Source organism: Haemaphysalis longicornis, unplaced genomic scaffold, assembly GCF_048455015.1.
Source record: "Haemaphysalis longicornis isolate Haplotype H1 unplaced genomic scaffold, Haemaphysalis longicornis Haplotype H1 scaffold_8, whole genome shotgun sequence".
Lineage (NCBI taxonomy): Eukaryota > Metazoa > Arthropoda > Arachnida > Ixodida > Ixodidae > Haemaphysalis > Haemaphysalis longicornis.
This window is the reverse complement of record NW_027526445.1, coordinates 116,404,877-116,431,111: the sequence shown is the minus strand read 5'-3', so window position 1 is coordinate 116,431,111 and position 26,235 is coordinate 116,404,877. Positions and strand designations below refer to the sequence as shown.

General features: G+C 44.4%; 2 protein-coding genes across 8 annotated transcripts in view; one reads left to right on the top strand and one right to left on the bottom strand.

The window, feature by feature from the left end:
* Positions 1-2,877: 2,877 nt before the first annotated feature.
* LOC144149989 (uncharacterized) lies at positions 2,878-12,907 on the bottom strand. 2 transcript variants are annotated; one of them, XM_077681753.1, is made up of 9 exons: positions 12,869-12,907; positions 12,612-12,706; positions 11,858-11,946; positions 11,631-11,768; positions 8,121-8,255; positions 6,741-6,852; positions 6,025-6,107; positions 5,089-5,180; positions 2,878-3,722 (listed from the first exon to the last, which is right to left on the bottom strand). In XM_077681753.1, exons 3-9 carry the CDS (start codon positions 11,931-11,933, stop codon positions 3,645-3,647), a joined length of 714 nt encoding a protein of 237 aa, XP_077537879.1. In that variant the 5' UTR covers positions 11,934-11,946; positions 12,612-12,706; positions 12,869-12,907; the 3' UTR covers positions 2,878-3,644. The 2 variants fall into 2 exon arrangements, with proteins under 2 accessions (XP_077537879.1, XP_077537878.1); XM_077681752.1 differs by lacking the exon at positions 12,869-12,907 and adding an exon at positions 12,799-12,817.
* Positions 12,908-13,329: 422 nt separating this feature from the next.
* Positions 13,330-26,235, top strand: part of LOC144149038 (ral GTPase-activating protein subunit alpha-2) — a 103,353-nt gene continuing 90,447 nt past the window's right edge. For all 6 annotated transcript variants that reach the window (XM_077680589.1, XM_077680586.1, XM_077680587.1 and 3 more), the window contains exons 1-5: positions 13,330-13,669; positions 19,818-19,928; positions 20,040-20,089; positions 22,105-22,206; positions 25,070-25,246. In XM_077680589.1, the coding sequence (XP_077536715.1) occupies positions 13,564-13,669; positions 19,818-19,928; positions 20,040-20,089; positions 22,105-22,206; positions 25,070-25,246 (546 nt within the window). In that variant the 5' untranslated portion in view covers positions 13,330-13,563. The remainder of the gene's footprint in view (positions 13,670-19,817; positions 19,929-20,039; positions 20,090-22,104; positions 22,207-25,069; positions 25,247-26,235) is intronic.

Below are 26,235 nucleotides of genomic sequence, written 5' to 3'. Positions count from 1 at the left end.
ATTTGAATGTTTTTCTGTATTTTCTTCTTTTGGTCTTTTGGGGCTGGAATCATTGCACGAGTTGCCAGAGTCAACTTCTGTCAAATGAAATGAATTGGTATTTTGTCTTTCTTGCCCTTCAGAGAGACTTTAAAGGCTTGGCGACATTTTCTTTTAACTGAAAGATCGCACTATTTTGTTCAACAGCAAGCGATGCTTCCATCGTTCAGAAATAAATAATTCGAGCTGTTCTTTCTCTCTCGTTTCCCTCCAATTTTTACATGACACAAGAGATCGTGTGACATATTGTTGAGTGCTGCCACTTACAAAGTCATTCGAGGCATTTTCAGCAAGAGAAGTGCTGCTGCTTTAAAGGAGCTATGAAGAGAAAATACAACTTCGTTTAATTTGAAAGAACTAGGATTCAGTATCTCACTCAGCTCCATTACAGCCACAAAAGATGTTTTTTTTAACGAAAAAAAAAGCAAGTATTTAAAAACTTTCAAATTTTGCACCACAGTGACGTGTTAAAGGAGCCATGAAGAGAAAACACAAGTTTGGTTCATTCAAAAGATTGTCTCGTTAGAATCATACTGACACCACTTTTAACGTAAACTTCGCTCAAATAAGCTACATAATTAGGAAAAACGGGAATGGTCATGCGACCCACCAGCTCATTTCCCGCAACAGAACCTGTGATGTCACATGAGCTAAGCTCTGCGATTGGGGGAGGCTGGCAGAAGCAGACGCAAATTAGGTAGAGCTTACAAACTAGACGAACGAGCGATTTGCGCTTAAATTTAGGGCACATTCTTTACAAAGCAATAAGAATGATCGGACAAACAGTGGAAGTTACGAAAGCACATGTAAACATAGAAGTACTGATGCGTTCTGCTGTTCGTACTGCGCACAGCATGCTTGGTTTAGCTGCACAGCACTACGGGGCTTGGGGTTGTCTCTGACGACACTGGCCGATTGACGCAAGCAACGGTGTCTTACGTGACCCCATTTGTCGAGCGAGCACTGTTTCAGGGAACGAATATTTTCTCCCAGAACAAAAACAAGCCAGGTTTAAATGCGGGCAAAAACAAACCAAACGCTTGCCACGGTATGGTGGCGCCATCTAGGTTACGGAACGTAAAGAAATGCGGGAACAAACCAACACCGCTGTACAGGGTGGAGACAACCTTTGAACAGTCCCGTGCCGCCGCAATTGGGTCAACGTGCTCAACGCGTTGTGGTTTTCGTTTCCCACGAGACCTAGCAACGCGAAACAGACAATATGATTCAAACTTCTTCAGTAAACCGCGTTGCGGCGATAATTTTAGCGCGGTTTTGACACAATGACTTGCTTCGGCGGCGAGCGAGCAACCGAAAATGGCGGCGCCAGCGTATACGTGTCTCTACCCTGTACGACGGATGCGTGAATGAAGGCACTCTAGGCTGCAGAGCGGTCGGTTCCTGTGATGTCATTTGGGACCACGAAAACGCACGATTGAGCGGGAAAATCAAAATTTTAACCTAAATTGTTTAATTTCTCAGTGAATAAAGCACCGTTTGTATCCGGACAAGCGCTGGGGGCACTATAAAACATGAAATCTTTCGAATAAAACCAACTTGCATTTTCTCTTCATGGCTCCTTTAAGAGCAAGAATGACGTCACACGGGCCAACAAATAAAACATAATTTGAAGTGAGTTAACTCAACGTTAGCATTCAAGTGATGCGGTCAGGTCTCATTACAGGTCTCATTACAAGCCGAGGTCTCATTACAGACGTCCAGTCATGTCGTCGCGACAGGTCAGTTAGGCAGCCGCCAATCGCACGAACAAGGTTCCGTGACGTCATAGAAAAGTTCCGGGAAATTGGCTAGGGGGTCGCGACGGCTTCACACGTTTTCTTTAATATCTCCGTTATTTTTTCGAAGATTGCGATGATATTGGTATTATTATTATCGAAACTAAGCAGTCTTTCTAATAAACCCAACTTGTATTTTGTCTTCATGGCTCCTTAGGAGAAGCAGTAGGAACTACTCCCGCCGTTTCCCAATACAACGGCTGATGGTCAGACACGTTTAGCTGATACCACCAGTAACCTCAGAGCTTTGCTACCAGTTGTTGTATATATATATATATATATATATATATATATATATATATATATATATATATATATATATATATATATATATATATATATATATATATATGTTATATAAATAAATACAAATAGTGAAAAGGGGTAACAACTCGCACTCACTCAAATACGTCTAGATGGTATTTGTTGCGCAAAAACATAGTACTGAAATCGAAACTTAAATTTACCAGCAATCGTGGTAAAATAATCAGCTTAATAATGTTCAAGAGTGCAAGTTTGCATCTTTCTGAAACACGTGCTGAGCACACAGGTTCCCACACGCATTTATTTCGCATGTACGTGTCAGTTCTTTCACGTTCGTTCCAAGAGTTTGCTTAGACAAGCTCCACCAGTTACGTTTCTCCATTCACAATATGCGACATCTCGAACCGCAGGGCAAAAACGCAGCAGCGATACCCGTTTTCACGCTTTTGGAATTTTCTGCATTACAGTAGAACCTCATTGATACGTTTGCAAAAAAAACGCGAGGGACAAACGTACAATCTAGGAAAACGTACTAGTATCCAGAAAGAAATGTACTATGGGGAATTTTTGGTGTTTACAATTGAGAGCATAGTAATGGGGAAATTGTATCAACCGAAAACGTATCAATGGAGTTCTACTGTATTAAGCATCCAATGTTGCCACGAGTGGTATTTTTGCATTCATGGCACCGCACTCTACTGACAGCTGCCAACTCGTTTCTTCACTTATAAACCTCCCCAAATGGCACACTCCGCCAAAAACACTGCAGTAAACCATAGACCAACTCTTGGCTTTATTTCCTTTTCTTGTTTTTGCATGCAGATACGAGTGCAAAACATATTCAAGCTAACGCTGCCCCCATTATGGCTCCAATACGACAGCAGAGGCTGGAAAAAGTGACATCGTACAAGCTTGATTGGCAGCAACAGAGAGTCTCACTCTTATGCAGCGTGTAGTGTAGTGTAACCCTTCTACGCTCCATACAGTCCTTCTTGAACTTTCTTTGCCCAATTAGGCCTTTGCGGGTTCGACACAAGTACGCCCGGTAAGGCGCTCCTCAGCTGCTGTTTTGTACTTGTTGCAAAGGGTAGCGTGTTCGACTAGCTCTATGTTATCTCTTCACTATTTTTTCCTTTACATCTTTACGTCACAAAGTTCTTTGTTTGCTTAGTAGCAACAGGTAAAAATGTTCTCGCTCTGAGAGCGAGTGGCTATGTTCGTGTGGGCAGGCCTGTCAGTTTTGGAATGTTTCAGTTTGGCTTCAAAAGTGTGCCTTCTACGCTAAACGCAACAGCGAAGATGTAATGTACAACTTGTCAACTCAAACCGCTACGCGTGCATGTAATTAAGCCGTGAATGTCTCGCGTATAGATGTATATACTGAGAGAAGGTGTTACGTATTGTGGAAGACGAAGAAGAGCCTGGCGTTCTCTTTTGGCAGCACGAATTTTGTGGTGCGGCGTTGGCGGAAGAAACGTTAGCTGGCAAGTAGCATTGGCACGGTAGCATGTAGCGACTGCTTGGCACAGTAGCGCGTTCCTGGGCTCAGGCTGGAAAAGCGGGCAGATGTGAGCCAGGCAGCCCTCCGGGACATTTGGCCGTCTGCTGATCCGGCATCCGTATCTGTAATGAGACAGGGTTGGCATAAGCCGTATGATTAAACAAAAATAACACGGTTAACCCCTCTTTTTAAAATTTCTAATGCATACACAGAGTATGTGTGAAGCGTGCAGCTTCTTCGTCGATGTGTTTTGTGAAGGGAGAGCTGTAACTACATCTCCTTCTCACTGTGTACAGGTGAAGTTAATGCACAGCACTGCAAACATTAGTAGTCAAGTTTTTAACGTGCGAGCAACACTCTCGCATTATTTAACAAAAAAAGTGGCGTCTCCAGATCTGTGTTTTTTAAAACTATGGCCACAACCTTTCATCAAAGTTTCTATTGGGAGTGTGCAGCCTGAAACCCAGTGTCGAAATTCCTATTGGCTGCAGCAACCTAACGACACACCCAATCAGGTAGATTGGCTACTGATAATGGCGGCACCCATCAGAGGATCGCGGCACATTCAATGGCAGCCGTAATGTTACATTTTAGGTCTAACGCCTTGTTGCAAGCAGAAACCACAGCTTGATGAGTTTGATGCAGGTTGTTGGACTCAATGTTTAAAGTAATTGAATGTTAAAAGGCTGCCTGCCGACATATGCACTCGGGTGGGTTGACCTCTGACGGCAGCTGTCAGAAGCTCGTGGTTGGTTCGTTAATTTCCATTCCGCTGTGTGCCACAGACCCGCTAACAGTTCACACCTACTACCCGCTCTGGGGGATTGGCCAGAGTCAGCTGCCGTGAGACGCTCATGGCCAATCCGCAACCTCCAGTTTGGCTGTGTCAACATACCAGCTCACAATTCTCGTGTAGCCAGGAGGATTGCTCAGGGAACAGCAGCCATTGGCTGGGATTCCGTCACCCTGAGTACAATCCAGACACTTCCTGCGTAACCTGGCACCACCTAGTGGTTCGCTCCGAACACTCCCACTACTCTCTCAAGCAACTCTGAAAGGAGCTTTGCCGTTTGGCCTCTGTAGACTCAAGGTAGAGTTCTCGCAGGGAATGGGGATAGGGAGTTAAAGTATATCTTAAAATTTCTAAATCGCAAAAGCATTTTGGAAGATGACTTCGACATGCTGTTTTCATTATTAAGGGGGCTTTGGTACGTTTTAGGCTAGTCTGCGTACGTGGCGCAGCATATGGCCGCATTTTACTTTACATTCTGCATCACACCAGAGGTGCGAAACATGTGCACACATGAAAACCAGAGTTATTCAGTATTGAAGAAGTCTGGCTACTAACTCATCTATTCCAATTGGCAGCGCCGTCAGCACGCCCATTCACACATACGCGTTTGCCACTCAACACATTGCGACTTCACAAGGTCAAGCCCAAGTGCCCCCCTAGCTTTTTGGAGGTGAATGGAGCAGGCCACTACTCACGGCTCCGTCTACGTAGACAGGCACCTGGTACTGCGCGCTGCTGGCAATCGTGGAAGGGTAGGACGGGTCGGTCGGGGGCTGCCCGGATGTACCTGCCAAAGAGCGCCCAGTGAGGCCTTTATATGTTGCCCCGGGAGCCCTGGATCATCCTTTGTGCTACCACTGGCAAACATTGGCAATCGGAGGACCGACCCTCACCACATGGTGGTTATCGGCAGAAGATGTGCTCTTCAAAATATGCCCCTTTACATCAGTTCCATACCGTCAAACTGTTAAATGCGAAAGCAATAAGTGGCCTATTGATTGAAAAAAGCAGTATCGGTGTTGCCTGAAGCAGCGGCAACCAAATGGTTGTCACCGTAGCACTTCTTATGTGACATAATGTAAATGACCGGTTATTTTAAATGATCAGTGTATCCACTAGCTGTGGTTGCTGGCTTCCCTGCTACTCCTGTACATTTCGTTTTTATATTAATATGAGAGAAAAAATCCGAAACCATGCAGCTTCAACAAATCACGTTCACATCCACTAACAACTGAAAGCAACTAATCCTATTAATTTCGCTCTTTTTCGGACCTGCAAAGTCAGTTAAGCCAGCTCTTGGAAATGTTTCTGGTCTGCAACGTAAATTGAATTAATGTAGTAACTACTGAACGCATATAGAATCAAACTGCAGCTGGCAGAGAACCTGTTCAGTGTCACATATAAGGCCTTCTTAGTGTAAAGTTTAATTAGCTCTAAATCTGAAGTTTTTACTTGTTTAAAATTACCATAAATACCTGATGGATACTTTACGATTATACAAGCATATAGCTCAATCTATGACAGGAACATTTGTCGTAGAAGATAAATGAATTTCAGGTATCTGCTTCTTTGCATGGAGAGATCGTGCATAAACCCTGCCTTTTTCCATCACACTGAATGACATGTCTCACCAGGTTTTGTTGGCTGGCCATAGATCTCGACAGGTGCGAACTCCTGTTGGCTCACCATGTGGTTACACGAGAAGCACATCACCCTGAAAAATACGACGTGTGCTTTTGTGTTTCATGTATGCCTATTCTGTATGTTCTTTGAGCACAAAGCGTTCTTTAGGGACTTGACCTACTTTGTGGTGAGGCTGGATGGGTGTGGGCTATCTAGCCTCTTATGGCGAACCACCTATCACTGAATTGCTTGTAAAGGGTGCACCACTGCACAAGGAATATCGTGGCGGTGAAGCAAGCTTTACTATGAATGCAAAGCATACCTCCAGTACTTTCACTACGGGATTGCTTTCTTGTATGGATCTGGGGATCGCATATCTGCGGATGCCCATGAGGTAATGGCGAGTAGTTGTCCCAAGCCAATGAGTGCATTCATTAAAAGCGAATTATGCCTGCAATTTTTTTTCTTGTACAGAACTCATGCATGGAACAAATAGTTCATATAACTGTGTGTAATTTTGATTGATTATATTACGGCCTCATAGGGCCTGTGCACATGCACACTTGTATAACTAATGGCTTCAGCTCTTAGATACTGAGTTTACCACATACGGTTGTAGGGACTCCAAGAGGTGAGAAGAAACTACATTCCTGGTGTTTCCATCTTTTTTTTTCTACAAGGTGTAGAAGAATGCTCGTTGCTCATTGAACAACGGCGTACTCACTTGGCCAGCAGGTAGAAGAGCGAGACCTTGAGGGCAATGATGCCGAGTCCCTTGAGTATGACGACCAGCAGGTTGGGCTGTTCCTGGGGGAACTCCATGAACCGCTCCGTGTCTGCAGGCAGGGGAACAATCAATGGTGGACTATAGCTTTACAAATGTATGTAATGACATGTTCATGAGGGGAGGAGGCGGGGGTAGGTGGGCATAAATTATGTTCGACAAATTCAGACAGGAACGCTATCAAACTTACTAGATATGTGACTGTGGACCCCCGGCAGTAAAAGTCTGCTTACAGTGCAACACTATGAGGGAAAGCCAGCTTCCAATTAACACCAAGCTTACGCCGATCTCCTTAATGTTGGCTTCACTTGTAAACACGAATGCATCGCTGAGAAGACACTTTTCTAGTGGCTAAAGTGGCTATGTGCAACATCTTGGATTATAATATGCAGCACTGGAGGCAGACAGGTGGCTGAACGGAGAGGGTGCGCCGAAGTGAGCAGGAGGGGAGCGGCCTTTTTGGGTGTACGCCCACAGAAAAATGGGAGAGTCAGTTTATAAGAGCTCCACCAGCAAACGTCCGCGATCACTAAGAAATTCACTGTGTTGCTCTTTCACAAATTTAGATAGATACTTATGTGCCACAGTGCTGTCTCAACCCATCATCAAAAATGTAATAGATGAACCCCTTGCGTACATATTTGCAGTCATGGCACCATTTGACTACCTATAAACTATACAGTATGTTCGATAGCAGGTGCAGGTTAAAAAAAAATTCTGCATGTATTTTTGCTTTGTGCGCATATGGCATTGAAAGACAGTAGCGTTTTTACTACACTTGCGAGCTAAACCCTCCCCCTCTACCTTTCCTGATACCCCTTCCCCCTCCTTCTCATACCCTTCCTCTTACTCACATTCCAATCGCTGTCTCCCATCCTTTCACGTGGTCATGTGACATGATAGGCCGCGTGATTTAGCTGTGCACCACATGACCCATGGGCAGGTCACTAGTCGGCCACTGATGGGTTTGTAGTACTTCGTGAATCACAGGTGGGTCGATCATGACGTGACCCACTGTTGACTTGTGGGTGGTTCACCAATCAGTCACCACCAGCGGCCGGGTAACCCGTGATTCAGTGATCACTCACTAGCGAGCAGATCCAGCTGTAACGTTTCTGGCTGATTCGGGTAACGGACAGACAGACCACCAAAGTTTTCACATTTACCTAGCCCAAGAGAGGTTTTTAAAAATGCTCTGAAAGAAACTTTTGCTACTGTGCTGCCATCAGGACTAGAAACCTTCCACACTAGACTACCCATTCGTCCTGTAACAAAGACACGATGCATGTGCGGAGACACACACACACACACGACCCGTACCGTCGGCCATCTTGGTGGGCTCGCACCAGTCCTTGACCTTGCGGTATCCCGGCATGCAGGCGCACGTCTGAGCGCTGCACATGAGGTGCGAGCTGCACTCGTTGTCGTGCGTGCAGTTCTCGCCTAGCAGCATCACTGGAGTGGAGGAGGGGGGAGGCAAGAGAACGGAGGGGAAGGAAAATATCGGGAGGGTGAAAACAAGAACGAGGTGGTGAGTGCATTCACCCTTGTGGCCCCAACCTTGAGGGGGAGCAGACGATCACCACTTCTCAAGAGAGGAGTTGCAGCAGTCTACTGTCTACTCGCCCTGCACTACATGTCTCTTGTGGGGATAGTAGGTTAAACAGCCACAACTTTTATTTCCCCGTCAAGCTGTACGTGAAAGCTGCATGAAAGGCAGGCAGCTTGACCAAGGCTGGGGCTAGCTGGCCTTTTGACATGATATAGGATAAAATGTGCAGAAACGACAGGATGCAGTGTAGTAGTGTCTTCTTTCTGTCACCCCCTCTTTTTTGCAGATGCTGTCCTATCATAACTGACCAGGGTTTATGGCCCAGGGCAAGCTAGCAACACCAAGGAAATACATATATATATGTTAAAAAATTACAAGTTCCAACACAAGCAGAGGTCGAAAATATAGGAATGTAGGGACATTTTGCCAGTGAGTGCTGTATTTGGAAACAGTGTTCAACCAAAGAGTTTTTTTGTGATAAGTTCTTGCTATTTATCACAGGAACTATGGCAATCCTTATGCATGTCTGTGGGTGCTTTCAATGTACACACATCAACTGATTGTCAGCCCCAAAGAGATATATTGATGCTGATATCATCCAATGGCTACAAAAATTTGATAACCGCATGTTACCTCCCATAGTGGAACCTTACTGAATCTTTTTTTTTTTGTCACAAACTTTGGTGATTCAGTCACAACTGCACGAATCGTACTGCATGGTCTTAGAAACCAGCTTAATATTTAATATGCTAAAAGAAACTAAATTTCAAAATGAGCCCAAACCGAGTCGGTGCGCCGCATTTTCAACTAATCACAGAAACTACCTCATACATTATCAGAGATGAAGCGCAACTGCACTGTGGCTTCAAAAAAGTTTCGAAGCCAAAAAACATTGATGAAGCACATATTCTTTTTGTTGGTAATACTTCCAGAATGGAAACGTTAATTTTCCAAGAACAGATTTCGATTTGAAAGAGTAAAAATCCTTGTGTGAGACCAAAGCATCTGAAAAAAAGCACACACACACACACACAAAAGAAAGCATCAGAATATTCTGCTTTAGCGTGAATTTGAAAGTTTTGTTTTTTTGAATTTGAAAGTTTTATTGCGAAAGTTTTGTCCTCATTCTTATGGTTTATTTGTCCAGACTTGCTGTTTTCTAGTTATTTGCTATTTTCTAGCTGTTTTCTGGCTTACCAACTTGCCTAAGCTTCTAATCCAATAAAACCAGGGATTAGAAGGAGTTCCGCTTAGTCGTGTTTTATAACTGAATCAGACTTGAAAAGCTACACTTGGTGATGTGATCTATCCTAAGCTTGAAAATTCTGCCAGGAACTCGCACCAAGGGCAGGGTCATATTTGCGCACCTTGATTTTACTACGTCACCAATTATTCTACTACGAAATGTGTGGCAGATGATTATGTATATATATGATTATTGATTGGCACAAACCGGGGTTGGGGGCCCTAAACCAGGTACCACTGATCTCGATTGTGTACTCGTTAAAAAAACAAAAACAAATATTCAGCTCGACACACTTTTAAACAGTGGGTTCCAGAACAGTGTTTTGGTATTTTATGTGTGCATATGAAGACAGTTAGGGGACAAAGTTTTTGGCAATGTATAAAACATTATTAACTCATAACTCAGTAAACTCAAAATTTTGGTTAACTTCGAGCTCTTTCAAGCCAATAGTTATTGCAAAATATTTTTAGATGTTCCCTGGATAACCCAAAAGTTTGGAAAAATGTAACCATTTGGCGGTATCAAACTTCAAGTTTCACATATAGCAAACTTCCCCTTTAAGATAATTTTCAAACGTAAAATGCGCCAACATCAGTCAAAAAGACGTTTGTAACAGTACATCTGCTCCCTCTCTCCCCACCTACCTAAGTAGTATTTCACTGGCCCTGCCACCAATTCTTAAATTTGTTTCAGTTGTTCAAGCATTAGTCTCCCTCAAACGTCCTTTCCTAAATTAACCTTGAATTCAAAACGAAGAGTAAATTTGACTAAAGGACCTTACCCATCCAGAAAGCTTTTCAGGTTCTTGTGCTTCAAGAGCATCTCGTATGTAATATTGTTCCTTCAGTATAACTAGCAGTGGTTACAATTTAGTTACAAAACAAGCTGTCATTACCACGGTAGCTGCATCTGTTAAATCTTGGACATACTCGAGCTGCGCTTTGAAATGGTTTATTTTTCAGTTAATTTGAAACTCCACCTAAACCGATAGTTTGTGGGGTTTCTGTGTACACAATTTTCAGAGCCAGCAAGGGGATTTCATGGAGCCATGATTTACTTTATCTTTTTAGGACCTGCTGCTCTTCTTTGAGGGAGAATTCAACCTACACTAAGCGCGATATTCACGAGTTTAGTGTTTTCGGTCTGGTTACACTTAGTATTCCTGTGCATTCCTACAATAATGCATTAGCACTCGCAGGGGGTTGCACAATTTGTTTATGAAGAACTAGAAACAAACTTCTGAAAAGCTTTTTATGTACCGATTTGTTATACAATTAGAGAAATGAATTGCTAGCGAATGTTGAATGAGTGTCTAATGATCTAATCTCTGTCACGACAGGAATTACGTTTTAGTTTTAACTCCTTTTGTAGAGTATATGTTGGGGTGGTGTACGTAGAGCTTCCACACTGGGTGACATGAACCCGAGAGAAGCAGCTGAGTTTCACCCAGGAATGTAAAAATTGGCCCACATATACAGTAGATTCTCGTAAAAAAAAAAAAACAAAAGCGAACGACACTTTTGCTCTCTTGTGACATGAACAATAGAAAAAAAATGTCCACTTAAGACAAATTTCTGATAATATGAACACATTTTTGTGGTCCTGAGTATATATCTTAGCAAGAACTTACGTATAGTCTCTGTATAGTCAAGAATATAGCCATGAACTTTCTGGTTATAGGTTATTCAACTTGCACCAGACTCGTCGCTGCGCACTATCACATGAACATATATTATTATATTATATTATGCTATAGGTTAACATATTATACCCATTTGAGCTATGTAACTGCTGTTTGCATTGTACCACAGCGACAACTGTCGTATTGCAGTTGTAAACGTTGCTGCACAGGTAATTAATTCAAGGTATGGTGATACAATCATTACACTTCAGAGGAAAAAACAAAACATTGAAGTTTTATAACGCAATCATTTGGGCATGTGATCACACCAACAAGAGCAAAAGCAACAAAAAAGAACAACAGAAAGTCTACAAATTATATTGGTACACTGCCTCCAAGCAGGCTACTTACATGGGATGCAGCTGTTGTTCTTCCAGTTGTAGTAGTGACCTCGGATACAGAAGCAGCTGGAATACATGCACTGACTTTTGGGCAGCAAGCTTTGGCACTGTGCGGTGGTGTCGCACGGCGTGCCAATCAGGCGCTTTTCTGCGAAGGTCAGAACGCAGTGCTTATGAAACACTGGGCGCGTACTCGATGTGTCATACCTCAACGCTTCTTAAACAGCCTCTACTCACGAATAATTGCGGAATCCACAGTCATCGCGAGGCTGGCAGTTTCCAAAACAGCGTAGGTAAGTAACAACCAAGGCATCTTTTTCTTCTTCCTAAAGAAAAATGAAATAATAAACAGAAATAACCTGTGTGGCGAGAACGTTTTGTTGCGCTGATTCCATCAACGGAACGAAGTTTTTGAGCGCGTCTTTCTGCGAGCGTCATTTTAATTTTTTAGGCGCGTAAACAACTTTGAACAACATTAAACAAATCTCTCAGGCAAGTTGGTGCATTACGATAGAAAAATAGAGCGCGACTTGGACAACGACAGTAGAGAAGGACAACGGGACAAGCGCTTGTCCCGTCGTCCTTCTTTACTGTCGTTGTCCAAGTCGCGCTCTATTTTTCTATCAACCTTGAACAAGCGCGCGTTAATCGCATCTCCGCCGGAGACTCTGGCTTCACCGCAATATTCAGCATATTGAGGCAAAGCCCACTTTACAACACTTTACTGTGGGCTTTTTTGTAAGACAGATAATTACTGCGGTGAAGCCCACCTACGGTCCAACGCTTCGTACTGCACCGCAGTACGCGGTCGCCCTTGCTTTCATTTCAGAATCGCAGCTTATTCTGTAAGCAAATACGATAGGACAATCATCTTTTCTTCGCGACCAAAACGCGTGACCTCGTTGGATCGAGATCAGCTACATTATAGAACAAGAGCGCCATATGGGTTTTCCATCAGAGTACTGATACTAAAGGACTGTTACATATTTACCCTCACGCGCAGGGCTACGGCGTAGGTTCCAGCCCCCTTTGCCAGGGTCTGCCAGCCGTCGTGGGAGTCATCTTCTTCAAGTGGTCAGATGCGTTCTGAAAGAAAAATCAATACAGCTCTCCTCTTAATGGGAGCTCACATTTCCTTTTGCAGTGTTCGGTAAGAGCGGTAAGAGTGTGCCTCTTACGTAATCTGCATACTCGCTTAGCGTGTAGTTCGAAATAAAAGTATGACCTAAGTAATTACTAACAGACTACCTGAAATACGCATGTGAACACATTATTCACATTCCTTGCAATTTGCAATAGCAATTTCTTGATCTTCTTGATTGTATGCAAGTAATTATGGGGGCTGAATGAACATATTTTATCAAAGCCTGTTTTGTATTCTCATAAAACCAAGATAAATAAAATGTCTAATACATTTGGTCTATTTTTCCTAAAGCCTACGACCGAATTCATTTTTATCATTTCGCGAAATGCTTCGTCTGCATTTTAGTGCTCATTTGTTACAAAGTGCATAGCAACCACAACTTAAGAAAAATAGAAAGATGCTTTAAGATTTTTGTAGCGTTTAGTGTGCGCCGGAATGTCGTTTAAAACGAGGAACAGTAATGGCATGCGAACAGTACGCCAAGTTTTACTGAATGGTGCTGCCACCTCTGTTAGCGTCGAGGGCAACTTTTATTACGCAATCAGACACGCCTGTGAATGGCAGGGCAGCCGTAGCCGGAAGCCAAGCCCGCAACAACATCTGATTGCGAGCGCCCTGAGTTCCAGGCTAACCCTGGTATGCGTGGTGGTGAAGTTCGCTGTGCGGGGCTGTTGCGGGGTGGCCCATGCTGAAGCTGTTGTTGGATGCTGCCACGGTCTGCCCTCGCTGGCGGGGACGATGTGCGCTTGTGCGGGCCGTCTCAGTGCATTGTCGGAAGCGTCCGCGAGTGCAGTGAGCCATGTTCATTAAGAAACAGCACGTCGACATCAAGAAGTCGGCGCAGAAAGTGCTCGAAGTCAAGCGAGACTCCCTCAGTCGACTGAAACACCTCCGCGTCTACCTAGGTAACCGTGTGCCTCGACTGTCTTGCTTTTGCACCTCCCTCCCCGGCGGGTGCGCTTGCATTCAGCACTGTGAACGTTTCGCCGAGGGGTGTGACCCTGCTGCACGCGCAACAAGCCTGGTTTAGCTTGAAGTCGATCGGCGCATCGACGGTGCAGAGCGGTTTCGCCGACCCACCAACGGGACGGCGGTCAGGCTTAAAATGGGCCGTATGGCTGTCAAACTCCGCCCGCAAAACAGCCGCTTTTCGGTCTCTCCCTCGTCCGAACCGCGGTGTAGTGACGGCACGACGAAAGGGGTGTCCAAGTTTCGCAATCCGCTACAGCTGCCACCTCGACCCGACTATCGCCTTCGTATCATCCGGAGGCTGGATCGTGGGGCAGCGAATCTCGCGGTGGGCGGTTTCGCCCAAGCGCCCCTTGGGTAACCAACCTTCCGCGCAGCTCGCTTCTAAAGGCGCAAGAAATTTAGCAACTGTGCATTTGCAATCGCTGTCGTTCGGGAATCGCGCGGGGCGGTAATTTAGCCTTCCTAGAAGGAGGAGGTATCGCGCTTGTAGATCGGAAGCGGAGGTTAGTAACCTTGCATTCGAGGTTTTCCTCGTAGCTGCTCGAGTGGGGTTTCGTTTCGTGCTCTCGTCTCGGCCGCGCTCGTGTTTTGCGCGTGCTTCTTTGGCACGCGAGGTTTTCGGGCGGGGGATATTAATCGGGGTGCGAGGCGGCCGCTCCGCAGTCGGCCGCAAAACGCCTATCGAGGGGAGCACGTATGCGCTACGCGCCGCGTCAACAGGTTAGCCGCGGGAATGTGGAACGGTCGTGCTTGCAGCACGTGAAGTGATTAGGCATTCACCCCAGCGGGTCGAGCCCCCTCTCACGACCCCCCTCTGCGAATCTTGCATTTCGCAAAAAACGCGGTAGGCGTGTCCCGCTATTCTAATGCGGCCGGATGCGAGGATGTTTGCGATACATGCGCACTTTTGCGCGACGTAAGCTTGTGTTTCCCAGTACACTGTTTATGGCTAAAAGCATGTCGTTCTCCTCTTTCTCGGGGTATTATTTTCCTGGGCTCGTCCTAACTGAGAAAGTAAAGTACGGATCCGGCCTCATTAATCGCTGTTTTTTTTTTTCCCCCAGTGGCAGTAGCGTATGCGTGAAGATAAGTCCCTTAAAACGAAAAATTGAGGGAGATGTTCTTGAAATTTTTTTTTCGTTAGCTCCTCAGAGCTGCATTGTTCTCTGACAGCTTGTTGTTTTTTAGAGTTGGAGCAGGTTTCTGCATCCACCAAAGCACCTTGTAGAAACAGCGTTGATGTGTTTGGAACTAGAAAAGCACAGATGGAAGGAGGCTAGGGTGCAGCTATAATGTGCATACATGTACACACACAGAAATGTGGGCGTACAGTTGGGGAAAACAACACTGCGGCTTACATCGAACTAATATGTTAAAAATCTTCGGAATAGGGAGATTAGGAACTTCATAAAAAAAAAAAAAAGGAAAGGCAGATGGCTTTAGGGAGACAGTTAGCCGACAAAAAATTGTGTGAATTCATTGTGTGCTGCTTTCGTTCTACAGTGTGACGAAGTTACATGGCGTGGTAGCGTAAATAAGTGCCAAACGATGCTCTTTCCGTACTAAGGTTGGACACAAACTTCGTTACTTGTTCTTACTTGTCATACGTGGCTCTTCGCTAGGATGCACCTCATGTACTGGAGGCCACGTGCTCTATTATTGGTATTTGAATGTGTCAAGATAGTACATGTGTGGCTGAAGAGGAATGTTTTTACAGTACCATTAGTCAGAGGGCAGTGCTAGTACTGAGCAGGTTGCACAGAAAATAGTTAGAACACATGCACTCAAAGAATGCGACTTATCTTTTTAATAAAGGATTGATGGGAGCTATTTAATGTGTTGCTACGTTCAACTATGAAACAATGCAGTCACCAAAAACAAAACCAAGCCAAAAACGCTCTTAAACATCACCAGCACGATAAGATATAAAAAAAATAATGTAATAAATGCTCAAAGGAAATCAACTTCTATCGCAAAGAAACTAATTGCTGTGTAGATGAAAGAAATCTAGGCAAAGTGGCATTTTCGCCAGTCTTGATACAATTTAGAAGACAGCCAGCCCTCTGACATTTGGCCACCTATCGAAATGTAAATTTGAAAATTGGCTTTGGCCCGATATTAGCGAGAAACGAAATTGTTGCGTGCTGAAAATTGCAGTAGCTGATAGTCGCGGAAAAAATAGACAATCTGTCGAAATGGCTTCAGGCCTGAGTCACTGAAAGCAAGGTGGGGTGCATATACTTCTGGAAACTTTAGTGGTAGCTATTGTTCCATTTTCAATGAATGAAAAAGGGCATTGTGCAATTGCCTCTAGATGGAGCAATGCCGCAGTTTTTGTTCTAACAGCACCGCATGTCTAAACGCCTTCACCAATGCTGGCATGAGGCGCAGTGGTTGTCTTTGTTAATGGGTGAGGGAGTTGTAAGGTCCACTCTGTGTTTCTTTCCAGTTTCTTCTAGGGATTTTTAGGAATAGCTTCCTTTACTTAGCTTTTGTTACATTCTAAGTGGTCTGTCTTGCATTCAGTAACAGGGTCATACGAAACCGTACGATTGGTTTTGTTGGATTATGCTGCGGTGAATGTTTGTTACACGGGCCATGTCGACAAAATACAAGGTTGCTTTATTCGAAAGATTTAGTGTTTAATAGGGCCTTAAGCGCTTGTTCAGCCGCAAATGTGTTATTCACTGAGAAGTTAAATATTTTAAGTCAAAATTTAAATTCTCCCACTTAATTGTGTGTTTCCGTGCCGTCGACAATACGTATTAAGAGCAGGGCTTTAAAACTAAATATAGCCGGCTGAACAGGGCTTTTACCATCTCACAGGCGCCCGTTAGATTACCTTGTTTATCACCCACTTCCACGGATGGCTGTGCAATACTGCTGTAGTGCCAGTGTTCGCACTTTGCTTCAGGCCAGACTACCTGCCATATTTTTATTACGGTTCATACTAATCGTTTCCTAAAACTTGCGCTATGAATCGACAAACATGGTCATGTAAGCGACTGTGCCGCTTGTGTCAGTTGGTCAATGTTGTTTCAGACAAGTCCAGCGCATCTGACGGCTGTGTTAGCGGTACTATCAGGCGGCAAGTGCCGCACTAACTGCTTCGGTGTTTACGTGTTAATTCGTAACTTTAATTGTTCACCCCACAATTCTTACTGCTGTAAAAAGAATGTGCCCATCATTTAAGCACAAACAGCTGATTCGGCAAGCTTATAAGCCCTGCCTAATTTGCGTTTGCTTTTGCCGGCCTCAGCTAATTGCTCGGCAGGGCTTGTGTCATCATAGGTTCTGTTGCGGGAAATGAGCTAGTGGGTCGCATGGCCGTTCCCTTTTTTCCTAATTATGTAGCTTGTTTGAGCAAAGTTTATGTTAAAATCGGTGTCAGTATGATTCCCAGGAGGCAATCTTTCGAATGAACCGAACTTGTGTTTTGTCTGCATGGCTCCTTTAAGACCGGGAGCAGTGAACTGTAGCAATGAGAACAGTGAAAAACGGTGTTATTATTTGTGAAAACTTGTACAACTGAGCACAACTCATTCAATTTAGTAGAAAGAGACGTGGCTACCGTTTTATGGGAAACAACATTGTTAGTTGTATATAAAGGAGATTGATCTTGCAAGACTTGTTAAAAAACTAGTAGTCGTCGGTCGTCGGTGGTGGCCACTAAATCTGGAACCTGTCGATTGCTGATGGTGCATTCTCGGCAAGTGATCTACTGCCGCGCACTTTCCAGACTTGCTTCCCAGCTCTTCCGAAGCAGAAGCGAGGAGGTTTGCTGCCTGTATGTAATAGTGCCTTTGAGAGAAACAAAGGGACCACAACCAAGAGGGGAGGGGTTTGGCCTCTAGCATGGTGGTGTGGGTTTCTTCAAAGGTTGAAGTTTTAAAATGCTGAAACTGCATTAGTTTTGCATTTGCTGGGGCCGGGATTAAAATGCTGCATTCATGTACATGTGTGTGCGTACGGTAGCTTTAAAGGAGCCATGAAGAGAAAACACAAGTTTGGTTCATTCAAAAGATTGCCTTGTTAGAATCATACTGACACCAATTTTGACGTAAGCTTTGCTCAAATAAGCTGCATAATTAGGAAAAAAGGGAATGGCCATGCAACCCACTAGCTCACTTCCCGCAACAGAACCTATGATGTCATACCAGACTGTTCTGTGATAGGCGGAGGCTGGCAAAAGCAAACGCGAATTAGGCAGAACTTATAAGCTTGCTGAACCAGCTATTTGCACCTAAATGTAATGCAGATCCATTTTACCGCAGTAAGAATGGTGCGTTAAACAGCAAAAGTTACAAAATAGACATAAACATAGAAGTACCGTTGCGCACTGCTGTTGGTACTGGGTGCACTATGCTTGCTTTAGCTGCACAGCAGGCCGACGCTTTGGAGTTGTCTTATACAATGCTGGCATATTGGCGTAAGCGACGTTGCCTTACGTGACCCTGTTTGTCAAGCATACCCCACGTTTCACGAAGCGATTACTTTCTACCGTAACAAAAACAAGCCAGCTGTAAATACAATAAAAAATAAAGCAACGGCGGCGTGCTGAATATGCTAGCGCCATCTTTGAGATTTGACGGCAAGCAAGGCTGCACAGCCGAATGGCGCAGTGTAAGTTCTTTTGTATACGCGCCGTTATGACTTCATTGTAGATGTCACCAAAACACACGATTTGGCGGGAGAATAGAAATTTTGACCTAAATTGATTTTCTCAGTGAATACGGCATCATTTGCTGCCGCGCAAGCGCTGGGGACACTATAAAACACGACATCTTTTGAATAAAACAATTTTAGTTTGTCTTCATGGCTCCTTTAAACAATTCTGCATCATGCAAAACTGCGCAGTAAAGTAGCGTTAGTCAGATAGCACGAAGGGTGGAAGTGGTTGACCAGAGGGCTCGCTCCATGACGCCATCACTGCCTGCATGTCGATTCCTAATTGCTCATGATTGCATTTGGAAGGGGATCATGGTTTAGTATCTCACAATGCACCCCACAACAGCACCCCAGGTCGCCCGAATTGGCATTCTGTGCCATGAGTTTTTTGGCATTTCATACTCCAAGGGTCTTTTCTCATTGCTGAAAGTTTGCCCAGTTTGAGTGGGTAGGACAGAGGAAAAAAGCTGCGTGCACAGCGTGACGGGTCCCTGGCCCTTACAGTGAATGGGCAAGTGATAATAAAGGCACATTTGCAGAAGTGTGAATATGAAAGGGATACAAACGCATGCATCACAAGCATAGATATCGAAACAGTAATTACTGTGTATAACAACAACAACAGCAACAAAAAAAAAAAGCCACGAACAGTAGAGTACAGAAGCCTTTTTCGTGGAAGGAAAAAAAAAAACAATAGAAAAGCACAAATTAGACACGGTTGCTTGTGATCCAGCCCAGATACATCAATGAGCACAGCAAGGTCGTAACTCGAAAAGTGTATCATAGGAGCAAAATGTATACAGACAGCAAACAACTGCTGAGCACAAGGACGCGGGTTCGATTCCTGGCCGTGGCGACCGCTTTTCTGATGGAGGCGAAAAGCAAAAACGGCCGCGTGTTCGAGATTTTGGCGCATGTTAAAGATTGCCAGGTGGTCAAAATGAATCCATAGGAGCCCTCCACTATGGTGTGCCTCATCGCCTGCGTTGCATCAGCACATTAAAACCTAAAATCAATCATCAAAATCAGCAAACAACTCAAGTACATGCGACATTTCAGTGATGCATCTGAAATGCAGGAAGCCTTAAAAATGTAAGCAGAAACAGAAGCATTGGCGAAGGTTCAAATTAAGAAAGTTTGTGTGCATTACGTGCATCCTGCGAATTGTGAAAATACAAGCATGAAATTTAATTTGGAAAATTCGCGTGTTAGGTCATTGCAGTGCATTACATGGTGAATTCGTATGTGCTTATTGATCCTGGGTGCAAATTCCGTCTGTGAAAAACTTATTTCATGTGTCTGACATTCTTTCTTCACGTCTGCGAACTCGTTCTCACCACCCTTTGCCACCATAGCTTTCGCAACCGGGAAGGGGTGGGTTTTGGGAACTCAAAACGTGTTGCTGTTTTGCAGACAATGTGGAAATTGCGGAGTCCAAGGTGTTCTTTGAGACCAACTACAGCCACATCTATTGCATCTTCCACGATGTGTTCACCACCCTGGAGGGAACTCTTAGGCAGAGAGGTTGGTGCCGTCTCTTGACACTTACACGTTCTTTGTTCTTGCCACGCAGCGTTTGGCTACTGACCATTCGGCAGAGCTCTCACTCGTGCCTGAATTTCTCTCACTTTCCAGTTCACAAGACGCAGAAGGAGGAGCTGGACAATGTGAAGTACATATTCGAGGTATGGATGTTCTTACTTTATTGCGTTACTTGTTATTGTTAGACGGAAAAGCACTTCAGGGGTAAGGCGTTGTGCTGCTGAGCGAGCACGAGGATGTGGGTTCGATTCCCGGCTGCGGCAGCCGCTTTCCCGATGGAGGCGAAAAGCGAATCCGCCCGTGTGTTTGAGATTTTTTTCGCACCTCAAAGAACCTCAAGTGGTCAAAATTAATCCGGAGCCCTCCTCTACGGCGCGCCTCATCACCTGCGTAGCGTCGGCGTGTTAAACTCCATGATTACTCATTAAAATCAATCAGACGGAAAAGCACATTAGTAAATTGATAGGTTTAGTTTAGGCTGACTTTCATTTGACGGGCTTAGCAGCTGTACTTCTTTTGCTGGAACGCTTGTAGATGACAGCTTTCCGATATTAGTTGTCAGGCTTAGTTGAGGCTTTCCGATATTAGTGGAGCACGTGTCACGAGCTTTATTGTCTACCACAGTGGCTGTGTTTTTGTGGAGGGAGTGTGTGAAAATGGACTCATCTGCAATACCTTGGCTCACTTTGAAGAGCCCCGGAAAGACATGCGGACTCTTGTTTGTGCACCTTGGTATGCCTCATAGCCGAGGTATATGGCTCGTACACCTAAAAGTTCCCCACTTATCATTTGTGAACCTCGCGAGGACCAGTAAAATACTTTGAGCTTGTAGTTAGGAAAAGTGCAGTTTCAAAAGAGGCCTTTTTGCAAAGCCAAACAGAAGTGTAATTTTTTCAGCAGAAGATTTATCGAATTGCTTCGTTTTATAGTGATAAGTGAATTGTAATGATCTTGTGTGTTAACTTTATCAGTTTAAAATCCAGAATGTGTTGTTTCTTTTCCTAAGATTAGTCGGCTGACTTGCATGCTTTTTTCTTTATTGATGGAAAAAAAAATTTAAGTGTGGCATTCTTCACCCGCGAACCTCTTTCTCACCACACCGGCATTAACCGTAATGACAACTGGGCCACTTCATGAGTAGTATCTTGCGAATTCATTTAACCAGTGAAACCTGTGCGTAAAGCTTGGAATTATCGAAGACTGAGACTCCGTGAAACCAAATAGGTAACCACTAGGATGCCATTGTTACCTGTTTGTTAGGTAATTACTAAGGGAACGTGCTGTTTTCTCTTCTTCTGAGCGCTGCTGATGAATTATGGCTTCATCTGAATGGTGAATTGAAGTATTGCGCAAGTTATGCTGCGCCTTGCAGCCGCAGTTTAAGAGCCCCTTTGCAAAGTCACTTTGGTGCTTTTCTTAGCAGTTTACGTTCGTCGTGCACCCATCCAAATTCAAAAGTGTGACATGCCCCGAATCTTCGGAAATGTCAAGGACGTGAGGCAACTTCTTGGCGAGCTCTTAATTCACGTCGGCAGCTTCAAAAGGGAGGGAGGGAGGGTGGTGACGTGGCAGCAAAGAGGGCCATGTTTTGGGCACTGTTTTAAGAACAGCACCCGTTGATCACGAGAGAGATGGAAGCCTGCCAAACGGACACACCAGTGACAGAACTGCGTGGGGCTGCGTTTAACTTTGTCCAGTGCAGACAGTCGCCTTTTCTCATTTCTGTCTGTCTACACACATGCTGTACAATTACCAGCAGGTGAAGGTACAGACGAACATCGAAGCCTGGTTCGCGCACTTAAAAAAAACGGCACATTTCTGATTGAGCTACAAACCACCAGCATGCGCTGTTAACAAACATTAAAAATATTGGTTAATGGCCGTTTCGCCGAAAAGAACTATAAAATTTGTGTGTTCGGATTCATAGTGCCCCGTAATCGTTCCAGTTATTCCCGACTCGATCTTAGTTTCTACATGTCCAAAGCTGGGAGGGGTTTATTTGTTCTTGCATGCTTTATTTTTTCCCTTTTCATTTTGTTATGAGTCTTCTCCGGCTGAATGCTGGGATAAACTTTGGCTCGTTCGTTTCCGTGCGCGAGTTGTGGGAATGGCAGTGTGCGAATTCAGACGCTGGACTTTCGGACTCCTTCTGTTCCAGAGGGTGCTGGTGCTGCTGCCGGAGCTGCTGGCCCAGCGATGGCAGTGGCACAGTGTGCGCATCATCCTCCGGAAGTTTCTACACCCGGGAAACACCCTCAAGGTATGGCGAGCCCTGCGTCACACTTTACGTTACATTTTTTTTATGTATCTATGCAACAGCTCATCTAAGAACGCTGCCTGGAGAGTACATGAGTGACTTTGTAGGCCACTGAACTGTTCAGCAATTGTTCATTATGAAATTCCGACTTTAGGTGTACAGCCTAACCTTGCCGTGTTTGCAGTAAAAAAATGAGAAGTGCTCCATTCAAAACGGTAGTGTGGCTTGTCCACTAACAGACTGTTCAATGCTGGGTTGGGGGTTTGACATAACTAATACCTATGTTAAACGAGCGTTTGAAAGGACATTTGAGTCGAATAGCCGTCGGAATTTCAAATGTCATTCGGACTGGAAGGCGTTTCGCTGATCCACACGACAAATCTCAAAGGCAGTTGAAAGTTTCCGCATTTGCCCGCCATGTTTTGGTGTCGCCACTGCTGCCCTGTTTCATTCTTGGCAGAAATTTAATTTTAGAGTTAACATGGGCAAAAAAACTATTAGTGATCAAAGGGATGACAATCTACCTACAAGCGTGCACAAAACATGCACTAAACAACCAGTTTTTCTTTTTTTTTTTTTCTCCACACCGCCGGTGTTGAGAGTGATAGGAAACAAAAACAAGTGAAAAATTGTGAGGATTGTACACTTTAAACACCAAGTTTTTCTTTCAAATAATGCCTTTGTAATTGCGGCACGCAGAAACTGCACCCGAGAGTATGACCGTTCGCGTTTCAAAGGCCTTTGAGAACCTCAAAGGTCGTTGGTGGTGTTCCCTTGACTCAAATGGCATTTCAACCAAAGGCCTTTGAAAACATCGCGTAGCAGCTCAAAGGACTTTGAAACGCTCGTTTAGCAAGGGCATAAGTAACCATAAGCTGAACCACCCTTAATTAGGTGGGTGCATACTGGCAATTGCATGCTGTTCCCTTAGCTTGAAATGTGGGTAAACAGCAGTGTAGCTTCGTCTGGTTGGAAACCTTTGTGGCAGCTGGTCTGCTTGCATTGGCTTTCGTTCATAAATATGTGCAAATAGACGGATAGTGCCTTCAAGAACAGTCTGCTGGGTGTTTATTTATTTATTTATTTATTTGTACATACTGCAGCCCCCCCTTGGGGCTATAGCAGAATACAACAGAATAAGTTCGAATAGCAATTAAACAGAGCGTGGCGGAACAATATAACAAAAGCATAATCACGACGAATCAGAAATGGCAAGTATCAATTTTTCAAGCGGAAGGGAACGGGTGTCACCAGATAATCCGTTCCAGTATTCGGCAGTTAAAGGGAAAAAAACTAAATTTGAATGTGTTAATTCTACAGTGGTAAGGTTTGATGTTAAGGTGGTGATTGCTTCTAGTAATGGACGGCGGGGCAAATGAAATGTATTTAACGTCAGTAATGTGATAAGTTGAATGGATAAAACAGTGAAGCAGTTTCACAGAATTATTGAGTCGGCGCGTGCGTAGTGGGGTAAGTTCTAGGGATGAAAGGGCAAGGGAAGGCGTGAAGTAACGGTCATGATTACAAGTGAATCTGATGGCTTTTTTTGACTGACCTCAATTTTGTCGGTATCGCCCTGCTTGTGAGGGTTCCATACGGGGTGGGGCATGTGTAGTGAAGCACGGGCTGAATCAATGTTTCATACATTAGTAATTTAGTGTTTTTTGGGATTGCGACAGCATTCATCCTAAATAACCTAATTTTTTTAAAGATAGAGTTAATGTGTGGAGACCAAGATAGGTTGCTAGAAAGGATAACACCAAGATATTTGTATTCCGTTACTTTTTTAAGGTGGATCTGTTAAAAGAATACGTGAAGCAGGAAGGGGACTTGCTATTTGTAAAAGTTAATACTCATTTGCCAGGTTACACACCATTCACAAAATTTTTTAAATGAATCATTTAGACGATGATGAGATTCAGGAGAGTCAATGGATTCGTACAAAACACAATCATCAGCATACAGTTGAACTTTAGAACTGACGTTACTAGGCAAATCTTTATTATACAGAAGAAACAGTAGCGGTCCAAGTACAAAACCTTGCAGAACGCCCGAACAAGCACTAATAACATTGGAGTCAGCCGGGTTATAAGAAAGGTTTTAGGAGTTGTCAGAAAGAAAATTATAATCCAAGTAACTGGTAGTTGCGCGTTGTTCAATATGGTATTTAATTTGCATAGTAATTTAGAGTGACGTACAGTGTCGAATGCTTTCAAAAAGTCAATGAATAGTGCGTCAACTTGATTCCCAATGTCCATGTTACTAGCAACGTTGTGCTCAAATTCAGTTAACTTGGTCACGGTACTATAACCACGCCTTAATCCGTGTTGGTAATTAGACAATAGATTGTTGAATTCGAGAAATTCAATGATGTGTTTGTAAATAATGTGCCCTAATAGCTTGCAGGAATGAGAGGGAAGTGAAATAGGCATATAATTGCTGAAGACTTGCCTGCCACCAGATTTATATAAAGGTACTATTTTGCCATTTTTCCAAGGTCTGGGATTGGTACCAGATTTTAAGGATTTATTTAAAATTATTGTAATGTAGCAAGAGGTCCACAGAGAGTAGCGAACGAGAAACATGTTAGGTATACCATCGGGACCATTACGTTTTTTTGTGTCCAGATTAAGTACAAGATTTAACACGCCCTCTTCAGTGACCGATATTTGCACTTTTGTATGTGTACAGGTTGTGTCCTGCTGCCCCTCGTTCATGTTAGCTTAGTGCAGTGTTTTCTAACTGTTTATTTGTGTCAGAGGAAAACAAAAACGAAAGCAGAAATGAGCTGTTTTTCTTTGACCCGTCCTGGTGGACCTTTGCCCTGTTCTCATTGGCCCCACCCGACCGGGTGTGCATGGTGCAGCTTCGGCGGGAAGGGGTGCGGCTCTTCCTGCTGTGGTACCAGATCCTGGGGGAGACGGCGCCAGCTGACGTGCACGCCATGTTCCTGCACCTGGTGCCCGGCCTGCTGCCCGGGTCGCCCCCGCCCGTGCCGGCCACCACTGCCGGCCTGGGGAGGTTCGCCGAGTCCTCCTACCAGGTGCGGGAAGGAAACAGAAGGATGGCACATGTGCGTGTGCGCGTTCTGAAATCGCTGCCCAAGTGACAGTTAGAGGTGCGCTCAATGTTCAGTGCTAGGGGCACGCAGCAAGCGTCGGTTCAGTGTCCTAGTTTCAACCGTGCAATCTACGCATTCTGTCACGATGAAAACGGGAGGAAAAAAAAAAAAAAACCTCAGTCCAAGCATGTGTAATACAATCAGTGATGAAGGTGCTGATGCGTACATCTTTGCCCCCCCCTTGTTAGGGCAAGGGATGGCAATCTTCATAGCATCTCTTTAACAGCCTCGAGGGCTGGTCCACTCAGGATCCCTCTTGCTATTCCGTGATGGTGATGACAATGTGTCACGATCGACTGAGGGTTCCCTCTCTCTCTCTCTCTCTTTTTTTTTCTTCCCAAGTTTTGAGTTGGGATTATGTTTTACAAGGGAATCTCAGTTCCTAAGACGTGCAGCAGCCTACTGTAAAGACAAGCGTGTGCAACTTGTTACAAGAGAGCTTTCACTCTCATTGCTACTGTCTGTGGCTCTTCTGCAGCGCACGTTCATTCAAATCGCAGTGCTTACATAGTCCCGTGTGTTGTAGCCAGTGCTTGCGTGCAAGCACCCGGCATTCACACAGAACTGTTATCGCTCACGTGCCCTTCTGTGGTGGACTTGCGGTTTTGTGGGTCAGGTTCAGAGACATAATCCACTCACACGCACCATTTGCAGCTGAATGTTTGTTTATGGGAAAATTAATCATGCTTTGGGAGTTCTCCCACCCCTCATGACACCAAGATGGGTCATTGTTGCCCCTTGCGTGAAATTGTATTCAACAGGTACTGCGTTCTCCCGACACACTCATCTGGGCTTTGTAGTAGCAGGTCATAAGTGTGACTTTCTTTTAACATTTGTACATGGGTGTTGTTTGTGTGTTATAGTACTAAAACTTGTATTTTAAAGTGCAGGCTTATCAGGTGGTGGAGGTG

Bases quoted from the DNA above. Each gene is read 5' to 3' on its own strand.
- LOC144149989 (XM_077681753.1), bottom strand. From the start codon at position 11,933: ATGCCTTGGTTGTTACTTACCTACGCTGTTTTGGAAACTGCCAGCCTC. The intron at 5,181-6,024 runs GTGAGACATGTC...GCTCTTTGGCAG, and splicing joins TGGCCAGCCAACAAAACCTG to GTACATCCGGGCAGCCCCCG. The intron at 3,723-5,088 runs GTGAGTAGTGGC...GTCTCATTACAG, and splicing joins CTGTCTACGTAGACGGAGCC to ATACGGATGCCGGATCAGCA.